The sequence below is a fragment of the Rosa rugosa genome, chromosome 2, assembly GCF_958449725.1.
Source record: "Rosa rugosa chromosome 2, drRosRugo1.1, whole genome shotgun sequence".
Classification (NCBI taxonomy): domain Eukaryota; kingdom Viridiplantae; phylum Streptophyta; class Magnoliopsida; order Rosales; family Rosaceae; genus Rosa; species Rosa rugosa.
Window position 1 is genome coordinate 70,009,704 of NC_084821.1, and position 23,502 is coordinate 70,033,205.

The 23,502-nt window shown below is 38.3% G+C and overlaps 2 protein-coding genes across 4 annotated transcripts; both read left to right on the plus strand.

The window, feature by feature from the left end:
• Positions 1-1,244: 1,244 nt before the first annotated feature.
• On the plus strand, positions 1,245-9,943 carry LOC133729768 (G-type lectin S-receptor-like serine/threonine-protein kinase At1g11410). 3 transcript variants are annotated; one of them, XM_062157336.1, is made up of 12 exons: positions 1,245-1,794; positions 2,998-3,090; positions 3,529-3,698; positions 4,376-4,527; positions 4,737-4,782; positions 5,335-7,363; positions 7,919-8,068; positions 8,254-8,456; positions 8,550-8,760; positions 8,852-9,089; positions 9,217-9,370; positions 9,465-9,943. In XM_062157336.1, the coding sequence occupies exons 6-12, from the start codon at positions 6,070-6,072 to the stop codon at positions 9,762-9,764; spliced, it is 2,550 nt and encodes an 849-aa protein (XP_062013320.1). In that variant the 5' UTR covers positions 1,245-1,794; positions 2,998-3,090; positions 3,529-3,698; positions 4,376-4,527; positions 4,737-4,782; positions 5,335-6,069; the 3' UTR covers positions 9,765-9,943. The 3 variants fall into 3 exon arrangements, with proteins under 3 accessions (XP_062013320.1, XP_062013321.1, XP_062013319.1); XM_062157337.1 differs by having other exon boundaries at positions 5,724-7,363; XM_062157335.1 differs by lacking the exons at positions 1,245-1,794; positions 2,998-3,090; positions 3,529-3,698; positions 4,376-4,527; positions 4,737-4,782 and having other exon boundaries at positions 5,358-5,487; positions 5,724-7,363.
• A 9,159-nt stretch (positions 9,944-19,102) lies between these two features.
• Positions 19,103-23,098, plus strand: LOC133729780 (G-type lectin S-receptor-like serine/threonine-protein kinase At1g11410). Its single transcript, XM_062157356.1, has 7 exons — positions 19,103-20,778; positions 20,992-21,123; positions 21,349-21,533; positions 21,643-21,853; positions 21,959-22,196; positions 22,358-22,511; positions 22,590-23,098. Exons 1-7 carry the CDS (start codon positions 19,506-19,508, stop codon positions 22,869-22,871), a joined length of 2,475 nt encoding a protein of 824 aa, XP_062013340.1. The 5' UTR covers positions 19,103-19,505; the 3' UTR covers positions 22,872-23,098.
• The last annotated feature ends 404 nt before the right edge of the window (positions 23,099-23,502 follow it).

Here is a 23,502-nt window from a genome sequence, read left to right on the forward strand (position 1 = left end):
GATGTGTAACTTGGCTAAGGAACTTGATAGACATAAGAATGCTTTCAAATGCTGGTCCTCTCTATCACGTACTCCATGAGATTAAAGAAAAAAAAGATTACAAAGGAGGTGTCCAAAACCTCTCAATCCAAGAAACAAGCATAGGGCAATGATATAGGGCCTCAATGAGGCCTAAGATTTATGGCCTCAAATCCTGTGTGTCATGCCATGTAAGTAAATACAAATTTTATTTTCAATTCCACATAATATATTTTGCCACATCATACTATTACAACATCAACTTTACCATTTTATATTTCCTTTAAGGTGTTAAGGGGTGAACCAATTACATTAATGAATTTAATTAAGTGACGAAAAAAACCAGCTATTAATTATGTATTAATTTAAGAGATATGTCTACAAAGACCAATACTTTTCTACATTTAATTAAATACTTTCCTATAATTTTTCTTTCCAAATAGCATTAATATATTGAATTAGGTGTCAAAAAATAGGCATTAACTTTTCTTTCCAAATATTGATTAATTTCACCTTAAAAAATAGCACTAATAAATTGAATTTGGAAAATACGTGTTTCTAAATTAAGAGGTAAGAAAAAAAATTCATGTTAGTAGTAGTCATTAATTATCATCCGCAACCTAAATATAAGAGAAAAAACAAACAAAAAATAATTAATTCAAATATAGCGTTTAAACCCTAGATAAATAGAAAAAATGAACAAAAGAATATATATAATCATACAAATATGTACTTTTCACATTATATTTTTAAAATTTACAGAAACCCAATAAAGGTTGAATTCATATACGCAAATCTATTGATCGAATGTATGTGCAAATCTATTGACTAAATTACATGAAAATTTTTTATTCATGATTGAAGAAAAAAAAAATTGTTGTTTAAATCTAAGCATGAGTGTAATGAAAAGAAAAAATGAAGGAAAAAAAAAAACCAAAATAATTTTTTAACTTGGAGTCATTAGATTATGGAATGATAAGATGATATTTTTCTCAAGAATTACATTGCATGATTTAACAAATAGGTGATGTATGTAGGTAACATGGCATGACACCTAAAATTGAGGCTACAAATCTTAAGCCTCAATTCAAATCATTTTCCAACAAGCAACCATGAAAAAGAAAGATAACCAATATATACTAATGGGCTTGTTAAGAGAAATGGTGTCAGAGGAAATGGAACAGTGGAGAAGAAGGAAGATAACCAATATATATATGCTGATATTCCACTCAGCAGAATTCATGGTCTAATGTGATTGATTGCTCATAAGTGGAAGAAGGGAAAGGGAATTAATTATAAGGTTAATTGGTAGTCTTTCTTGGTCAGGTCAGGTGACTCATGTCTTTCATATATCTGCTAATTTTACAGATTAGGTCAAACTAGGGTCTCGTTCAAAGATGAAGCATATACATTCTCCAGACGATACTTTTACTATAGTGTCTCGGGGATGATGGCTTTCCAATAATTTAGAGAATTTTGTCCTCGGGGTAAAGACGAAGCAGTGTGCCTCTCGCTTATTCAGGCCCTGGGGCATTGGCCTCACTCACGTACGCTTTGCTACAATCAGCTCATGCATGGCGCTTTTCATGTCACAGGGAGAGTAATTAACTAGGGCTCATTTTAAATTTTTTTACGGCTCTGCCATTGATCTTCCGTCGGCTTCTTCTTTCTTCTACAGCCTTATATTAACCATATAACCAAGATTGCTCTCTCAATTTGGGTCCGCCGTGAAATCCCACTCTAAGGCTCTCCCATATCAATATCATCGACGAACAGGTAATTCTCGCCTTCAATTCCTTTAAAATCTTCCGTCAATTTAGATATGGATCCGGGTTTCAAGTTTTAATCTTGAACCGGTCTTCATTTGGATTCGGATTGATAAGGACATGAAGTTGCTTGATAAGGAAAGCTATAGATGAAATACCAGAAATTGTTCCAGAATCCATCTGTTTGGACTATTGCAGTTTATATTCTTTTGCTGGGCCTTCTTAATTTTTTTTTTTTTTTTCATTTTTCTGGGCAAAAGCAGTACTGAGCAATTGCTCTGATACTGTTTCCTTTATTTATTGTTTCAGTTGAATTGGCCTGTTAAACATATGAAGTTTGTAATTCACGGTTGTTATTGCAGTTTCAGTTTTGACATATCTCCATCTGATAATAATTCTCTCTTTCAAATTCTGTATTTTTGGATTTTTTTTTCTTTTAACTGATTTTTTTTTTGTGTCCTGCCTTTTATTTCCTTTTGTGTGACGATTATCATTCAACTTTCCCAATTTCCAGTTTACTTTCTGCATAATCTGACTGTTTTTTTATTACCTGTGTTGTTTGTATTGCATTTTTTATTCCTTTTTAAGTTGACTATATTACCGTAGCTATCTCTTGATCCTTTTTCTGTTTTTTTTTTTTTTTTTTTTTTAATCAAGTAAAATCTGTCGGTGTACTTTTTACAAGCTCTAATGTAAAGCATCATTGTGCATACAAAAGCATCCAAGAGTAGTGAAACTTATAAAGTTGTGTGTGTGTGTGTGTTTTTTTTTTTTTTCTTTCCCAAAAGTACTTGGTTTTGGATTGGTTGCATTTAGCCTTTTGAACTTACCTTTATTTGCATGTGTGAACTGATTTCATGTTCTAAACAGTGTGCTGGATACATATTACATATGAAGATATTTGAGATTTGGATTTGTATATGCTTGGTGTTGTTTAATGAAAATGATCAATATTTGCCTTTTTGTCAGAATTTTTGGTAAAGCTAGAATGTTTGGGAAATAGTTTGGATTTGATGATGGAATTAACCAGTTATTATCAGTGACATAGTGTTACGAATGTTTGTTTAATCTGACTTTCAACATTTTTATTTATTTATTTTTTTTTTGGTTTTGCTTTTTCTTATAGGAACTTTGTATTGAAGTTAGTTTTAAACTTTTAATGGTTTTACGATTAGTCTCAGGATTTCATTGTTGTTTTCTTTGACTTCTGCAGATTCTATGCAAAAGAGTCTAGGCGTTATTCTTCTGCCACTGTTCCTTTATCTGCTGTTTAGTACTACTATTTTGATCTCTTATTGTTATTCAGGTAAATTTTAGGATGTCTGTAGTTCATTATAGGATGTCTGTAGAGTGTTTGCTATTTAGATACTCATTTAGGGGGGGAATATGTCGAAGTTATTTGTATGCAGAGAAGTCAAATCATATTTATTTAGCTATAACCCTTAGTAGTTTAACTTTAGAACTGAAAGAAATCCAAATCTTATATATTCTTAAGATATTTTGATATGCCTGCATGATGCAGACAGTAGTGCAGATGCAAATCTTAAAATAGTGACTTGGACGATGCATTATAAGAGAGTTTTATTTAGATTATAGCTGGAGTAAATGATATACTGGTAATTTTGTTTATCACTTGAAATAGATATATTGGTTGAATAAATAGTTAGTTTCATGTTCTAAAGTAAAACTGCAAACTGCATTACTGTATAAAAATGTATTGATGAGTTATAATTTTTTAATACAGTTATGACGGCAAAGATTGGAAAGACAGATAAAAAGACTCTTACAAGGGGTGATCATGCGGCAAGTCATCATAGTCAAGGGGAGACACAGAAATGTGCAATGATCAGACTTTTGCTATTTTTTCTGATGAGGACACACATGATCAAATTAAATCACGGAGGTGGAATCGAGGTGAGCACACACTATCAAGTTTAGAGTATTGGTTTGAATGAATAATTTTAACAAAATCTGCTTTGTATTTACAAATTTAAAGTAATTGATATTGTTGATATTTTGTTTATGGTGTGTCAACCAACGACAAAAGAAAACTGGGTTTTAGAGACCAGTAATGACGATGTTAACATATTTGAACACCATGACAAGCGAGTTAGAAGTGATCCACAAAATTCCACTGTGATAGTGAACCAAAGTTTGTCTGCTAATCGAAACTCAGATATTGATAGTACCAGTTTGTGTAACTATAACTTTTGCTACACTAACCTATTTTGTGCAGCTGCAACAACAACAGCAACAACTGCTCTTTTTGTATAGCTAGATTGAAGCAGTTAAAAGACTGAAGTATTTTGTATCAATACAACTGGAGCAACCACTGTTTTTTGAATGAATTCCAGCAACAACTTCTCCTAACCAACTCCAACATCTGACACAGCTGCAACTGAAGCAATCAGCTAGTGCATTTTGGGAGCGACGACCTTTGCTAGATTAACTTTTAACCCTTCTATAAAACTAGCATTTTGGCACCAGCTCCAGTTGAACAAGCTTCAACTAAAATGTAATATGTATAAACAATGTTTGACTACTTAAATAATATGTAACAATATATATTACTCTATGTGGGTTGCAAACAGAAACAAACCTGTCAACGATACCTCTGGACTCCTAGCAATACATGGAAACGGAGGGCTTGTCATCTATGGAAAGGACCGAAGTACCCCTATTTGGTCCGCTAATGTTACTCTAAATTCGCCAGACAATTTCTTAGCCAAGATTTTGGATACAGGTAATCTTGTTTTGCATGACAATAAGAGCCAAAGTATTTCAATATGACAATAGTGAAATGTATAAATAGGCAGAGAGTAATCTCCCATAAGCCCGAGAAACCATTTCAATATGCTTCAAGCTAGACTGCAAATAAAATTGTATACGTCAAGCATACAATTTCTCTGACTATAACACACTAATTTTTTTCTTTATTTTTTCTGGATTTAGTGTTGGTCAAGGTGGATTCTACTCCTGCTCAATCTTAGTCTACAAGGTATCAATCTTTCTGGTTGCTTGGCTTTTTATGTACTTAGGAAGCTTGTTAGATGTGGTTGTGAACTGGGACTTTTGCAATATATTGTTGGGTGATATAACCATGTGACGAGCATTTGTGTGACCTTTTACTCTTTTAGTATCTCTTACGCACACTCGTTCTCAAGTTGCCAAAAGATATACAAAAGACTCGTGTTAGTATAATCTACACTCGCTTTCATGTTGCCAAAAATTTATAGATGATACTGTTTAAATGTTGCCCCCGGTGATCAACAGCTGTTTCAGAAAACCTAACAAATCTGCTAAATAATATTTGCCATGCTTAAGTTTTATTAAAATAGATACTCATGTTTCAATGCTTGGGAGATGAATCAGCTAGGCAACCTATTTACTATTTAGCTCATCCATATATAGCACATATATACTAGTCATGATAACAATCATTCCTCTAATCCTTTACTTAGTAGACCATGTTCTTTATCAAGAACATATTGTTTACGATCTTCCTTCATTTCCTCTTAATTAATCGATCACACCTGGCCTGTCAATGAAGTTCCGAGATATGTCCAAATTGCGCAAGAGTGCATTCAAGTGTTCAACTGACCGGCCAACCACGTCAGTTGTTGTTTCAAATTTCCTGTTAGCTAATGAGGCAGCAACTCCTTCATCTAAACAACCTGGATTTTGCAGACAACGTGTATTACTGGTGAAGACCCGACCTCTCTAGGAGTTAATTCCGTAAATTATGTAACATGTACTTCAGTAGGAGCTCCCTAATAAGAGCCTCAAATCTTGAATTAATGATACATATATGTAGAAATATATAAGCTACATATGATAATGATTGTTTCTGATGTTCAAAATTCAAATGCGTAATATTTGTATCAATAAGCAGGCAGCTGAAATACAAACATATGTTTTTAATTAGTTCATTATATACAGGAATTTGATGAGGCTTTTGGTTCATACAACAAGTTGTTGACCTATGACGTAGACTTGCCAAACACACGTACACTTGCTCTTCTTCAAAAATGGTTTGTTTTTCCTTCCCGTGAACCCATTACTTTAGAAATGTCTAGCTAATAATAGTCTCGTCCCTAGATTTCTGATCTGGTGTGGATATATATATATATATATACGTGACGTGCAGACCAGCTTTAATTGTGAGGTTTAGGACTTGGTCACTACTCACTAGTCAATTGGCTTTAAATGAAGTCAGTCCAATTGAAATAAGTGATGTGCAAATACATATAGCCAAAGCAAAAAATTTCATTGAGTAAAACTAACCATGAGTTTTAGTAGCGCAGCGTTTATCCAGATATTGCATATCTTCCTCCTTCTCCCCTCTAGCATCTGCCAACTTCCCCTTGACACCCTTACGCCAAACCAACCCATCAGAGACGGCGACGTTTTAGTCTCTAGCAGGAAACTCTTTGCACTAGGGTTCTTCAGCCCCGGAAATCCTCAGCACCGCTACGTTGGAGTTTGGTTTTACAAAGTTCCAGAGAAAACCATTGTCTGGGTTGCGAACAGAAACCACCCAGTCAATGATTCCTCTGGAGTGCTATCGATCAGTGGTGATGGAGGCCTTGTCATACACGGAAAGGACCAAAGTACCCCTCTTTGGTCCGCAAACGTTACTCTCCCTTCTCCAAACAATTTCACAGCCAAGCTTCGGGATACAGGAAATCTTGTTTTACTTGAGAATGGAAACCAAAGAGTTGTGTGGGATAGCTTTGATTACCCCTCAGATACAGTGCTTTCCTCTATGAAGCTTGGGCTGAACCGGCGGTCCGGGTTGGAGTGGCTCCTAACGTCTTGGAAGTCAAAAGATGACCCGGGAACCGGGAGCTGTACATATGGGATAGACCCGAGGGGGTCTCCGCAGTTGTTTCTGAAAAAGAGGGGAGGCCCTTTGTGGCGGAGCGGCCCTTGGATCGGGGACAGATGGAGCGGTGAACCCCAACTAACCACTACCGTTGGACTCTTCAATTTAAGTTTTGTCAACAATGAAGACGAGATATCCTACAAGCGTGTTGTTGCCAATGACTCATTGTTCACAAGGGGGGTGCTAGATGAATCAGGAATATATCAACGGCTCATGTGGAACGATAAGGAAAACAAATGGATCGAATTGGTCTCCGACCCGAATGAGTGGTGTGATAACTATGGACTCTGTGGTCCAAATAGTAACTGTGACCCATACAGTGACTATAAGTTTGCTTGCACTTGCCTACCCGGCTTCGAACCCAAATCGCCTAGTGACTGGTATTTGAGAATTGGCGTGGGTGGGTGCATTAGGAAAGCAGGAGTGTCTGTGTGTCGGAACGGAGAAGGGTTCGTGCCGGTGAATCGTGTAAAGGTACCGGACTCATCTACGGCAGTACATGTGAATATGAGTTTGAGTTTGGAAGCTTGTAAGCTAGAGTGCTTGATGGATTGTTCTTGCACGGCTTACACGAGTGCAGATGAGCGGGGAGGTGGAAATGGGTGCTTGACATGGCACGGGGACTTGATGGACACGAGGACTTACCCCAAAGTTGGTCAAGATTTATATGTTCGAGTTGATGCAACTTCTCTAGGTACGTTCTTTATGTTTATAATACTACACTAAACTTAATTGTGGTCGCTCAATGAAACATAGAATAAATAAAACAAAAAACAACTACAGAATTTTTAATTGTGGTAATTTCGTAACTCCCCAAAAACTTATATAGGCCACCTTCTTTGGACATTGGAATAGAAGGGGCCATTTTTATGTAAATAAAATGATGAACTTGCAGACCAAGCATCAAAAGCATCAGTCCAAAAACTAGCTAGCTCTAAGCTTAATGCTAACCCATGTCCAACAAGGAACCCTAGCCACCTTTATCCTTCAACGGCCATTTGCCACCGACATCCAAGCCGCCAACGAAACCATGGCGACCAGTGAGTTCCACCCGAGATCCATTATTGGTTACTCATTACTGTTATGTTCCTTTGCCTCTAAACTTAAACATTTCAGTAATCACCAAAAACTGAGGATTTCTTAATCTTCTGTTCTTCGGATTTTTTTTTTGTTTGGTCTTGTTATTAATCTTCTGTACCTAATCTTCAGTAATCTCCAAAACTGATGATTTCTTATTCCATACCTGTAGCTCAATATGCGAACCTTAGCAAGAAGGCGACGCCGGCAATTTCAAATGGTTCTCTGAGCAAGAAGGCGACGCTGGCAATTTCACTAGGATCTGTTACAGTTTTCCTTCTCTTACTTACCCTTTATTGGTTGGTAAGCATGAAGATGAAAGGTGAATAAACTTGATCTCGCCTTCTAATCATTCATCAACATTTTTCACCTCACTGTTATGTAATCTCCCCTGTTTTGCATTACGAATATCCACCTTATGAGGCTAACTAAGCTTAACTGTCAAGATATATATGATCGAATATGGCAGTATGGTTATAAAGATCACTTGTTCTTGTTTGATGATAGGCAATCGTAGACGAAATAAATGTTCATTTATACTTACGGCCGGGTCAACCTACTTCGAAGAATCTTCTGGTGGAACAGCTTTTGATGATAGTAGAATAAACTCAGAGTTAGCATTCTTTCATATAAAAACCATAACAACCGCCACAAACAATTTCTCCATTGAAAACAAGCTTGGAGAAGGAGGTTTTGGCTCCGTTTATAAGGTAGTTGCCCTTACATTATGTCTGAAATCATTAAAAAAAAAAAAGATTTGGTGGATGCGTCACTCGCTTCAACTACTCTCTTTTCAATTTCAGGGCATACTTCACAATGGAAAGGAAATAGCAGTAAAAAGACTATCCAAGCTTTCTGGCCAAGGAGTTGAAGAGTTTAAGAATGAAGTGCTTCTGATTGCAAAACTCCAACACAGAAACCTTGTCAGGATTTTAGGTTGTTGTGTTGAAGATGAAGAGAAGATTCTAATCTATGAATACTTGCCAAACAAAAGTTTGGACTCTTTCATCTTTAGTAAGTCTTATATATATATATATTTCTTTAGTTATATATGTCTACAATTATTATTTGTAACTTCAAACTTTACATGTCTTACTCTATCCAGATGAAACAAAGAGAGCACTTTTAAATTGGACAAAACGTTTCGAGATTATCTTTGGGATTGCTAGAGGGGTATTATATCTTCATGAAGATTCGAGATTAAGAATTATCCATAGAGATCTAAAGGCCAGCAATGTCCTATTGGATAATTCTTTGAACCCAAAAATTGCAGATTTTGGTATGGCTAGAATATTTAGTGGGGAGCAAAGTGAAGCGAATACCAATCGTGTGGTTGGAACATAGTAAGTTTCCTACAAAATTAGCAGACGTCATTAATAATTTTTTGTCTATGTGTTATCATACTCTTAGCAGACGTCATTGATATATTCTATTGAATGAAGCTTAACATTTACTTTCTGTTTTCTGCAGTGGTTATATGTCCCCGGAATATGCAATGGAAGGATTGTTCTCAATAAAGTCTGATGTATATAGTTTTGGTGTTTTACTGCTAGAAATCATCACTGGCAAAAAGAATGTTGGCTATTACCATGAGGAGTATCCTAATTCAAATTTGGTTGGACATGTAAGCATGCAAGTCTAGCTATTTGCAAACAATGACTATCATAATATACTCCCTACTTATCACACTAACTTGATGGTGTTTAAACTATTTTCAGGTTTGGGACTTGTGGAAAAAAGGCAGAGCTGTGGAAATCTTTGATTCATCTATAGATGAATACCTTGTTAGTGAAGTTGTAAGGTGCATTCAAATCGCGCTTTTGTGTGTGCAAGAATATGCAACAGACCGGCCAACCATGTCAGCAGTTGTTTCCATGTTAGGTAATGATGCAGCTCTTCCTTCACCAAGACAACCCGCATTTTTACTAAAGAGAATGACTCCTAGTGGAGAACCATCCAGCGGTGAAGGAGCTAATTCAGTAAATGATGTAACATGTACAATTGTAGAAGGTCGCTAAAGGCTATTTGTATGTCTAGTTGCAACGATAATCCAATTGAGCAATGTATGGAAGATTCTATTATCCTCCAACTGGGCTTCTGAGTAATGTAGAATGTAATTGGGGTGTTACTGTAATAACCGAGTTTTGTCTTCTTTAGTCAAAGTGAAATTGTGGCAGACACCTTTTATTGGTTTAGGCCGTAGAAACCGGTGCTTTATCTCTTTCATGATTGTGCATGATTGAAGAACAAATCAATAGCTAGCAAACAGATTACTCTCCCTCATTTTCTCTGTTTCAAGTCCGAAAAACAGAGCAAAAGCTCTCAATTCTCTCTCTCTCTCCGCCGGCCACCAATCTGTACCAAACCATCTCCCACAGCTTCAACTCGATCTTGCGCAGCTGCAGGCGGCAGCCTTTCTCTGCAGAACAACCGGATACGACGGCGGAAACCGGTTTTTTTTGAAAACCGTTTTAGTTCCAAGCTTGATAACTCGTGCTTCCGGTCACCAATACTCACCAAACTTCATCCTCGAGCTCGCCTCAACTTCCTGAAGCTCCCAGAAGCAGCCTCACACGGCGGCGTGGCCCGTAGCAGTGGCTGCAAGTCAAACCCAACCAAGAACGAAACCGGAGCTATCGATCCAAATATCTTGAGCTACAGGACGTCGTTTTGAGTGATTCTTGAACCAGCGAGCTCGCCTTGAAGTTCTGAACAACTCTCCAGAAGGGATAGAAGCGAGTAGTGGAAGTTTTTACGTCGAACGGGAGCTCGCCGGATTCTGCAAATTTTCCGGCCACCGTAGCTTCAAAGGTAGATTTCGATCCCTTCCTGACGTTTTTAGATAGCATGCTTTTAGAGTTTTTTGTTAAGCATGTTGAGATGAAGAGAAACAGCCCAGCCCCGACACCATTGGCGGTGGTCGGCGGCGGCTCTGCCACTAACTCCGGGGGTCAAAAATATAGTTTCTGTGCATTTTTAGATTCTATATTTCAATACGATCATTTCGATATATTATACGTAATTTTTGGATATCGTATGATTAAGTTATGAATTCTTAAGTTTCGATCGATTTCGATCGTTAGATTTGTGATCTGGGAAGTTAGGACCGTCAGATGGACTTGTAGTTTTGATAGGATGATCTTATGACTGTCCCAGTGGCTTTGTGTGGTCATGGGCGAAGATCCGACCGTTGGATCTTCGTATAAATGCAAAACAGTGATTAGGGAGGCGATTCGTGAGAATCCGTCCGTCGGATTTTCGTATAAATTTGTGAAGATGTTAGTAAGAACGATTCAGGAAGATCCGACCGTTGGATCTTCGTGATGATTTTTTGAGGGTGATCCTAAAGGCGATCCGTGAGGATCCGACCGTTGGATCATCATTTAATTTCGATCCGACCGTTGGATTGTCGTTTGAGTATGTTTTTGAGCTATTGGCTAAGTTAAGGTCATGTTTGATTAGGTGATTGACGGTCTTCCTTGGGTGAGCGGTTTCGGTGTGTATTGTGTTGAATTGAAGACGCAGCGGGAATATCGAGGTGAGTAAACCTCACGTGGTTCATATTACGAACCGAATAAATTTAATTACTTTATTTTGTCGTATTTGTGTGAAAATATTTATGAAATAAATATTTGTTTTAAATCATATGGGCTTGATCAGCTACGGTCCATAGGTAAGTAAAATGATTTAATTATACAAAATGAATTTCACGATTTTTATGCTTGAACTATAGTTGGTATTAGTGATTATCCCTGAGCGGATAATTACGTATATATATATTTACGTGGTTATATATGGATTGGTGTGACATGGAGATGTGTGATTTTATAATGATTTAAGTGATGTGAAATCGAAAACGTGATTTACCATATTCATTTATGATGATAGTGATTGGTGAAATTATATTGGAAATTTATGGATGACGTGGTATTGAGTGATGATATGATTGAGTATGGATTGGTGATTTTTGGAGTTGTATTTTGAGTACATATATATACACAATAATAGTACGTATCATGGTATTATTGATCCTATTGTGTGAAAGAATATTATTGTACTCGATTTTGGTTTTAGGGTCAACATAGTGACCAGTATGGGGGAATCGGATGCTCTAATACTAGGTGGATGATGGGCTACGATTGGTTGAGTTTAGGGTCAACATAGTGACCAGTATGAGGGAATCGGATGCTCTAATACTAGGTGGATGATGGGCTACGATCGGTTGAGTGTAAGAGATGCCATAACCCTTATCGGGTGATGGGCTAAGTTGAGTATGTGTATCGGATGTTCTAACCTATGTTGATGAACTACGATATTGACAATTATGTCGGATGCCATAACCTAGGCCAGGTGATGGGCTACGATTCAGTTAGAGCTCTAGTCTGTCAGTCACCGTATTTGTATAAATACGCTTTCGGGGTTTTGAGAAGAAAGATGTGAGTTTAGATTCCGTATAAATCTTTGGTGATTTAGAGTGGTGATTTTAGTGACTGATTTTGGGGATTGAAGATTGCTTCGTGGATGTTGTGATTGTTGGTTGTTTTGCTTGAGTTAAAAGAAATATGATTTAATAAATCAACCGTTCATTTCTTGTTTACTCATACGAGCTGTCAAAAGCTTACCGGGTTTGGTGTTGTTGCAATCCCGGTACACTATTCAAATTGTGTAGCGGGAAATCCTGCAGGTCAGGAGAATCAGGGCGGTGATCGTGCGGGTTAGAGTATTTGTTTTGGTTTACAGCATTTGTAATTGTGAGGTGAGTTATGCTCAATTGTGCCTTACAATTTAATTTGGTGAGAGTGTGCTGTAATAAACAAACTTAAGGATTGGTTTATGTAATATTGAGTGGTGTGAGGTGTGGTTGTTTTAAAAAAAAAATTCAGGACGTTTAGTTGTAATTGTTATTATTCATGTTTCGGACTTTGAATTGATTATTCAAAATTCGGGGCGTGACAGTTACCTTGAAGCATATAGAGATAAAGATGATTTCCATCCAGAGGAGTTTTAATCGTAAGTTTCTACCCCATTGCACCCAAGTATATTTGTAATGTACATCATAACTTTTATTACTGCACCATCAAGATAATTCATAATTTGTACTGTTTGGAATGGCAGCTTATATGTTTATTCAAACAAATGCCACCGAACCTAATAAGCTTTGATGATATCTTCCCTATTTTTGTTCGTGTCCCGTTCAGGAGCAGAATTGTAAGCATGAATGTCATATTTTCGTTCATCAAGAGAAGCCAACTTTCCTTTGAAATTCCTGTTCACAATGCACATTTGTTAGGTGTAAAAAGATGCACTTGAGGATCAAATCATTTCGGCTTTCACAAGACCTTTTTCTTCACATGCAAAATTGAAAGCTAGAGAGAAATTGAGAGAGATTGAGACGAAGAAGATGATTTCTATTCCAACTAACTAAGAATGTAGCTGTAGTACAGGTTTATATAGTCGCAGAGAAGCCATAGATGAGAGACACGTGTACCTTATCTATTGCTCTCATCAGGACAACTCATGCAAGCGAGAAACTGACATTGAACCTAATTAACAAACTAAGCCTAATTAGTAGACTAATTAACTAGCTAACCAATACACTAATTAATGAGCTAACCAGCTGACCATGCTAACTGATCTTTATACAACTAACAGCCCTCCTCAGCTTGATGGGAGGTACGAAGCATCAAGTTGGAGCAAAGAAAGGAGTGTTGTGGAGAGCATAAGCCTTTAGTGAAGAGATCTGCCAGCTGATTTCTGGAGGTAACAAATTGGAGCTTAAGAGAGCCAGCCTTAACTTGGTTTCGCGTAAAATGCACATCAACCTCAATGTGCTTCAACTTGGAGTGATAAACTGGATTCATGGCCAAGGCAAGGGCAGAAATATTGTCACAATGCAGCACTGGGACATCTGTAAGTGAAACATGTAGGTCATGAAGAAGATGCATTAACCACATGATTTCTGATGTAGTGTCTGCCATGCTTCTGTACTCAGCTTCAGTGGAGGACCTTGAAACTGCTGTTTGTTTCTTACTACACCAGGAGATTGGTGAGTCATGAAGCAAAATCACAAAACCAGTGGTTGATTTCCTGTCATTTGGGTCTCCTGCCCAGTCTGCATCACAGTATGCTCGTAATTGAGGTGAAATACCTTTGAGAGTTGTATCACCCCTCCTGAAGTAGATTCCCTGATCCATGGTACCTTTGACATATCGAAGTATTCTCTGAGCAGCAAACAAATGATCATCAGTGGGATTGTGAAGGAACTGACAAACTGAATTAACTGCATAGGAGATATCTGGCCTTGTGAAGGTCAAATATTGCAGACATCCCACCATACTCCTAAACTGAACAATGTCATGTTGCTGCAGAGGAGTGCCTGAATCTTTATACAATTTGAGGCCAGACCTACATGGTGTAGAATGTGTGTGACAGTCGTCTAGACCTGATTTGTGAATTAAATCTCTAGCATACTTCTGCTGAGAAACAAACAGACCATCTGGCAGATACTGGATCTCAAGGCCAAGAAAATAATGAAGTTTGCCTAGATCTTTCATATCAAATTCCTGTTGTAACGCATTCTTAACAGAAGCAATCACAAGCTCATTGGAACCAGTAAGGATTATATCGTCTACATAGAGGAGAAGAAATACATACTCGTCATCACTTTGCTTGATGAACAAACTAGGGTCTGCATAGGAGCAAGAGAAACCAATATGAGGCAGAAAATTAGTAAACCTCTCATTCCATGCTCTTGGAGCCTGTTTGAGACCATAGAGGGACTTATGCAGCTTACACACATAGTGAGGAGTAGTAGGGTCAACAAAGCCACCTGGTTGAGTCATGTAGACTTCTTCATTCAATAAACCATGCAGAAAAGCATTCTTTACATCCATCTGATGTAAACCCCAGTTATGATAGGCAGCAAGACAAAGAATTAATCTTACTGTTGTATGCCTCACCACAGGAGAGAAGGTTTCATCATAGTCTACCCCATATTCTTGACTAAACCCTCGAGCCACAAGTCGAGCCTTGTGTCTAGCTATGGTGCCATCTGCATTCCTTTTAATTTTGAATAACCATTTGCATGAGACAAGATTCTTGTCAGGAGGAAGTGGAACAAGACTCCATGTATTTTGATGCATAAGAGCATTATATTCTTCAAGCATTGCATTTTTCCATTCTGATGATTTTAGAGCAGCCTTATAGTTTGATGGTTCTGTAGCACTAGGATCAAGGCAAACATCAGAGAGTAAGGACACAAAGCACTTCTTCTTACTGATACCACGTTTTGCTCTAGTAAGCATGTGATGATCATTAACCAGAGGAGGGACAAGACCAGCTACAGGATGGAGAACATTGGCCTCTGAAACTTGACTTGATGGAGTATGAGAAGTGTCACAGTTAAGAATAACTGAAATTGCTCCAGTACCAGGTTGAGAAGACAAGGAGAGAGTGCCAGCATTCTCAGTAAAATGAATGGTTGTGTCAGCTTGGGGAGCAAAGATATTTCTTGAAGTGGGAGAGGATATAGTGATCTCAGGGTCATTGTTCACAAAGTTGCAATCATTGGAGACTGGAATAGGATCAGGAAGCATATTCTCAACATTTGGAACAACAGGAGTAATAGATGTAGGACTTGTAGAATTGCTAGTAGTATCAGGGAACATCTCAGCAGTTTGAACAGGATGATCATCATGTAATGCATTGAAGGATGATTGTCTTGTGAAATTGTCAACTGTAGTTACTGGTGTAGGTAAGAGAGCCTGAGTGTTAGACTGAATAGAATCAGTGCAGGGCAAGGTGAATGGAGCATGAATAGCTGACTGAGAGGAGGTGTGTGATTTAGGATGTTTTGCAGTGGTTGATCCCTTCTCATTATTCAAGGCATAAGGGAAAGTGGTTTCCTCAAAGAAGACATGCCGAGAGATGAAGTACTTTCTGTTAGATGGACTGTAACAGATATATCCTTTATAGCCAGCAGCAAAACCAATGAATACACACTTGGTAGTTTTAGGCTGGAGCTTGTTTGATCTGTATGGTGTCAATAATGGATAGCAGGTGCAGCCAAACACTCTCAGTGTATCTAGATTTGGTGCAGACCGATAAAGCATTTCATATGGAGACTTCTTGAGCAATACCTGAGTAGGCATCCTGTTGATCAGAAAGGCTGCAGTGGCACAAGCATGATACCAGAATTGATTAGGAAGAGAAGCATTTTGCAAAAGGGTAACAGCAGTTTCTCTTATATGCCTGTTCTTTCTCTCTGAAATCCCATTCTGTTGAGGAGTGTAAGGACATGAAACCTGGTGAGCAATTCCACTGATGTTCAGAAACTCTTTAAACTTGGCATTAATATATTCACCTCCTCCATCACTTCTAAGGGTTTTGACAGAAGCAGAAAATTGAGTGGAAATGAAAGCACACAAGGATGTGAAGTAGGAGAGAACTTCACTTTTATTTTTCATTGGAAACATCCAAGTGAATCTTGTACAGTCATCAATGAATAGAACAAAGTATCTGTAGCCATCTATGGAGAGATGAGGGGAAGGTCCCCATACATCTGAATGTACAAGTTCAAATGGTGTAGCACAACAAGACTGAGACCTAGGGAATGGAAGTTTGTGAAATTTTCCTAACAAACATGATTCACAAACACTTGTATCACTATCAGCTGATTGAACAATGTTGCATTTTTCTAGCATTATTCTAGTTACTTCATTGGATGGATGACCAAATCTCTGATGCCACAGAGAGTGCTTCACTTTTTGACCAAGAAAAGCGGATTGTGAATGAGATAAGGACTCCTGCTTGCATGAAGGGGATGATGACTTCTGCTCTCTTGCAGATGAGGCTGCTGTAGAAGCTTTATTGAATACAGGTAAATCAAATGGTATTGGATAGAGGCCATGCTTACTCAGTCCCTGGTATAGTATTTTGCCCTGCACCTTGTCCTGTATCACACACATAAATTCATCAAACCATACAGAGCAATTATTCTGCTTGCATAGTTGGTAAATGGAAAGCAAGTGAGCTGCAAGTTCTGGGATTAACAGAATATTATCCATTTTAAGCAGTCCCAGCATGGCATTACCAATATGAGTGATTGCAAGTTGATTACCATTACCAATCTGTACTCCATCAGTGTTAGGGTATGGAACAACATTGTTGAGCATCTGGAGGTTATTAGTCATGTGGTTGGTTGCTCCTGTGTCAGCCAGCCAGTACTGAGGAGCAAGATTTGTAGCAGCAGCAATCATGGTAGTAGCATTTGAGGTCTCAGCGTCACTTTGTTGTCCAGGAAAGCCAATGATGAAGTAACACCTATCAGCAGTGTGACCTGGTTTCCCACAGTATTGGCAGCCATTCTGATTCAAATTGTTGTTGCCTTGAGTTAGTGGGAGAGATCTGCAGGTTTTTGCACTGTGACCAACCTTGTTACACCATTGGCATGTAACACCATTACCACCAGCATAATTGTTGCCATTTCCCCTGAAACCACCATTCTGATTTCCACCAAGTGTCAAAGGAACTCCATTCCCTCTTGCACCAAATTGATTGCCTCTTCCTGCATTGTTGTTGAATCTACCATTTCCTCTTCCTGCATAGAAGCCAGTGATGCCATGGTGTCCAATGTGTCCAATGTTGGTGTTGTACAGTGGAAGAGTAGGCACAGTGGTAAAACCATAAGGTAGGGTAGGGATAGGAACATATGAAGCTTGGCTAGACATTGGGAAAGTGGGCAGGCTTTGATGCATTATACCAGAAGAGTTAAGGTCATGAGGTGTGAAGCCAGGTGGTACCAGTGGAGCATTAGAAGTGGAGGCTTGTGTTGTAAACTGCATGGGCTGAGGTTGAGATGACTGAACTTGTGGAGTCACAGAAGAGGATGTGGATGCAGTACAATTGGTCATGGAAGGTGTGGACTGAACTTGTGGATTGATCTTTGCAAGCATAGCAGTGAGAAGACCTTGAAGACCTTGAGCCTCATTTCCAATATCCATTTCAGCAGCTTTAAGCAGTGTTTTGAGTTGGCTGAGAGAGACACATGTAAATTGAGCTCTTATGACAGTCTTTATTGCAGCAAACTCTGAAGGTAGTCCATTAAGAACTGTAACAACAACATCTTCATCATCAGTGATTACTCCTACTGTTTCAAGAGCATCCTTTGCAGCTTTAATCTTATCAAGATAGGTCTCAATATCATCATTCCCTTTCTTTACATTTTGAAGATTTGACTTTAACTGCAGGATGTTTTGCTTGTTAGCATCAGCAAACTTTAGCTTGAGTCTAGTCCATAGATCTTGAGCTGACTTGCTTCCAACAGCACATGTCATAGCTACAGCACTGAGGGTTTGGCCTATCATATTCACTATGCTTTGATCTTGGGTCTTCCATGTAATATAATCAGCAGATATTGTATTGGTTGTGCCATCAGAGGCAAGCACAAGTTGTGGTGGACAAGGAGTTGAGCCATCAACAAATCCAAAGAGATTCTGACCTCTAAGGAAGGATTCCATTCGGAACAACCATGCCGGGTAATTTGTGTCATCAAGAAGGATATTAGGAAGGTATACTGTAGTGTGAGTGGTGATTTGGTTTGTAGAAACAGTCATGATTGTCTATGAGGTACTGAAGGCTACAGCTAGGGTTTCAGTAGATAATCTTGTGAAAATGAAACAAGAGAAGTCACAAATTCACTGTATGAGGTCAAGTAACTAAGCAAAGGTATATCAGCACCAAGCAAACGCGAACTCAAAAAAAAAAACTAGGGTTTTGAGATTGCAGATCTAGAAGGTTTGAACAATTTTCTGAGACTAATTGTGTATGTAATGAGCATATAACACAAAATTATAGCTTCGATGCAAGTAGTAAGTATCGATTTGCAGTAAAAAGCACAATGATTTCTTCAGAACAAAGACTAGAAATTTCGTCAAGATTTGATGATGAAGAACTTATCTGAGCTTCAATCGGAGCCAGTATGAACAAGAATACGAAGATTTTGCAGAAGATTTGTGTGAGATTTCAGTGCTCCATGATCGAAGCCTGAGCTCTGGTACCATGAAAGCTAGAGAGAAATTGAGAGAGATTGAGACGAAGAAGATGATTTCTATTCCAACTAACTAAGAATGTAGCTGTAGTACAGGTTTATATAGTCGCAGAGAAGCCATAGATGAGAGACACGTGTACCTTATCTATTGCTCTCATCAGGACAACTCATGCAAGCGAGAAACTGACATTGAACCTAATTAACAAACTAAGCCTAATTAGTAGACTAATTAACTAGCTAACCAATACACTAATTAATGAGCTAACCAGCTGACCATGCTAACTGATCTTTATACAACTAACAAAAATGAGGTACGTATTTCCAATGTTATTTGTGTAATCTAGTGGATACGTGTTGACCGTTGCTAGCCACTTTTAAAGATATTGAGTGGAAACTTCTGGGATGGGAAAGGGAGACCGGAGTTGATGCACTTCGTCAACAAAGGGATTGGAAAGGGAGACCGGAGTTGATAAACTTTGTCAACAAAGCATGCGGAAATGAAAGCTTTGTCAAATATATGTACATGTTAGCCATCAGTGCTTGGACCTGAAAGGCGTGAAAAGTCACAAACTGAGCTTTATGGCTGACATGTGACCGCAACCTTGAAAATGTCTGACTTTGGCATTCAAAACTGTCTTTGAGAATTCATCAGACTGTCTTATTGTCCGAGTTGTCTCTGTTTCTCTTTCCCTTAACTGAGGTTGAGTAAAGCATGAAGTCAAAAAAATGGTTCATCAGATTAACCTTACTGTGTATCTTCATTGTTCTTCCATCTTGCATTTCAACTGAAACCATTACCCTAAACCAAGCAATCAAAGATGGCGATGTATTAGTCTCTAGCCGGAAAATTTTTGCACTTGGGTTCTTCAGCCCAGGAAATTCTGGTAAGCGTTATGTTGGAGTATGGTATAACCAAGTTCCTAACAAAACCATCGTTTGGGTTGCAAACAGGGACAATCCAGTCAATGATACCTCCGGATTCCTAGCAATTCAAGGAAATGGAGGCCTTGTCATCTACGGAAATGAACGAAATATCCCTCTTTGGTCAGCTAATGTCAGTCTCTCTTCGCCAAACAGTTCCATTGCCAAGCTTCTGGATACAGGAAATCTTGTGTTGCTTGAGAATGGGGATAGTCAAAGGGTGGTGTGGCAAGGCTTTGATTATCCCACAGATACATTGCTTCCATTTATGAAACTTGGGGTGGACCGACGGTCTGGGTTGAACCGGTCCCTCACATCTTGGAAGTCCCAAACTGACCCGGGAAAAGGGAACTGTTCATATTGGGTTGATCCAGGTGGGTTACAGATGATTCTTGACAAGGATGGAGCTCCAAGGTGGCGGTCCGAAATTGGATCTTGGACTGGCCAGAGATGGGGTGTTGTAACAACTTTGGTGAACAATGAAGATGAGGTCTCCGTGGTGACTATCCCTACCACCAATCAGTCAACATTCTACAGGACATTCCTAGATGAATCGGGAATTCTTGGACGGTTCATGTGGGACGATAGGCTACATCAATGGACTGACTATTGGTCTGCCCCAATAGAGCGTTGTGATTTCTATGGACAATGTGGTCCAAATGGTAACTGTGACCCATACACTGTTGACACCACACTGATTACAATCGGTTGCAGCTGCTTGCCCGGGTATGAACCCAAGTCTCCGGAAGATTGGTATATGAGAGATGGGTCAGGTGGCTGTGTAAAGGAAACAGGAATATCCATGTGCCGGAGTGGGGAAGGGTTCGTGAAGGTGAAAAATGTAAAACTACCGGATTCGTCTCTGGCAAGTGTAGACATGAGTTTAAGTTTGAAAGAGTGTGAGCAAAAGTGCTTGAAAAATTGTTCTTGCACTGCATACTCAAGTGCCAATGAGAGCAGCAGGGAGGTTGGATGTGTGACATGGTATGGGGACTTGATGGACACATCAACTAATCCAGATGTCGGGCAAGATTTATATGTCCGTGTTGATGCAGCGGTCTTAGGTAGGTACATTTTCCTAATATGAGTAGAGCTTTCCTTTCTTATGATTCATATAGTGTTAGAACTTTTTAAACATTTTCCTAATCATAAAAACCAATTATGTATTAGCATCTGTAGTTGAAGGGTGAATGTGCTTAGCCAGCTCCAAGTATCCCTAACATTTAAGTTTCTTGGACTATCTTTTTCTAATTTATCTTTTCATTTTTTCTTTGTAGCTGAATATGCAAAGAAGTCAAATGCTCTAAGCAAGAAGGGAAAGCTAGCAATTTCATTAGCCTCATCAGCTGTTCTCGCTTTACTTTTACTAGTTTCCCTTTTGTATTGGTTCATAAGGAGGAAGAGAAATGGTAAGCAAGTTTGCAGTCACCTATTCCATCGAGCATCAGTTTTTCACCTTATTTGTTACCACTCACATCACCGCCATCTATATGATTGACAACCGAAAAATGTATCATATATGATTTGTTCTTTTTTTTCTTTAGGAGCAAAAAATAAGTTCTTGCTTTCAATCTTCTGATTGCTAATGGAAGAAAAGCTATAAGATTACTCACTTGTTCTGTACTGAATGGCAGCTAAGCAAACACAAGAGAAATATATATTCCGAGCTAGCATGGAAGACTCCACTGGAGATCTTAATGATGAAAATACGATGAACTCAGACGTGCCATTCTTTGACCTGAGAACCATAGCAGCTACTACAGACAACTTTTCAGTTGCAAACAAGCTTGGAAATGGTGGCTTTGGCTCAGTATATAAGGTACACACACACACACACATATATATTTTGATCATAAACCAAACTTTTAGATGTGTATGCATCAATTTTACGACTTTTTTTTACTTTGTTATTCGGATTACAATTGCAGGGCATCCTATGTAATGGAACGGAAATAGCAGTTAAAAGGCTGTCGAAGCATTCTGGCCAAGGTGTCAAAGAGTTTAAGAATGAAGTTGTGCTGATTGCAAAACTCCAACACAGGAACCTTGTAAGGATTCTAGGTTATTGTGTTCAAGATGAAGAAAAGATGCTCATCTATGAATACGTGCCAAACAGAAGTTTGGACTTTTTCATTTTTGGTATGTCTTAATTCCTTTATGAGTCTTATATCTTAATTTACCACTCAGGATTCAGGAATTCATTAAAAGAAAAAATACTTATTCTTAAGTTTTTAAACTTCCCAGATGAAACAAAAAGAGCACTTTTAGATTGGACAAAACGCTTTGGGATCATTTGTGGAATTGCTAGAGGGATCTTATACCTTCATCAAGATTCAAGATTAAGAATCATCCATAGAGATCTAAAGGCGAGCAATATTCTACTTGATGGTTCCATGAATCCCAAAATTGCAGATTTTGGAATGGCTAGAATATTTAGTGGAGATCAAAGTGAAGCAAGTACAAGTCGTGTTGTCGGAACATAGTAAGTAATTTCATCAAAAATAGGAGATATATACCATAATAGTTTCAAGTACTCCCTTGTGGTACTCAATTTTTCTATGTCCCGACCACAAACTGAAGCAGTACAAACTAGTAAATGCAAATCTTGCCTTGATATATAGTTTTCTTTTTGTTTGGTTGCAGTGGTTATATGTCACCGGAATATGCAATGGAAGGATTGTTTTCAGTAAAGTCTGATGTGTATAGTTTTGGCGTTTTACTACTCGAAATCATTGCAGGCAAAAGGAATGCTGGTTATTACCATGAGAAGTATCCAGATTCAAATTTGGTTGGCCATGTAAGCTTACAAGTAACAAGTTTTACTACACTTCATTCCCTAATATTGCTAACTTTATGCTGTGGAAATCATATCTAGGTTTGGGAGTTGTGGAAAGAAGGTAAAGCCTTGGAAATAGTTGATTCCTGTCTAGACGAAGCGTATCCTATCAATGGGGTTCTCAGATGCATCCAAATTGCGCTCTTGTGCGTGCAAGAATTTGCAACGGACCGACCAACCATGCCAACTGTTGTTTTCATGTTAGGTAATGATGCTGCTCTTCCTTCAGCCAGACGACCTGCATTTTTAGTGAAGAGAATATATTCCGATGGAGAGCTATCTGTAAATGATGTCACATGTACAATGGTCGAAGCTCGCTAAAGGCCTAGGATCCAATTGTATGCCTAGTTGTAATGCGGGTCTTATTTGGCTATGGAAGAAGTTTCTTACTGCATTTGGACTTATAAGCTGGATCAAAAACCTATTGTTCCGGTTGATTTTGATCTCCCAAACTTAGCTTAGGTGTCATTGTTGGGTTTCTGTAATTTCGTCATTGGATCTTGGTACTCAAATTAAAGGAAGCTCTCTTCCAATTGACTTCAGAAACCTGGAATTAATGCTGTAAGTACATAAATACAGACAAATTTACATCATCCCAGAACAATTTTGTGAGTTTTTTCCCCATTGCAACTTTTTGTTTGAATTTAACTGTTAGAAAAGAGCTCATTTACTTTATCATTTTGTTAATGTATAGAGGGTCAACCCAAATTGTTTATCGATATCAAATGCCAGGTCAATATACTCTGAAGACTCTTCAAGGCATCTTGCCCTGTTTTTGTTCTTGTCCTGTTTTAAAGCAGAGCAGATATTGTAAGTATTGTTGTAGTATACATGAAATTGTGGTAAAACTATTATGTCTATATCATGTAAATAGCATTATTATGGCTATGTATGATAGCACTTAAGAGTGGAGAAGTTTGGTATCAATCATGTTAATGTTATGTATGAAAGC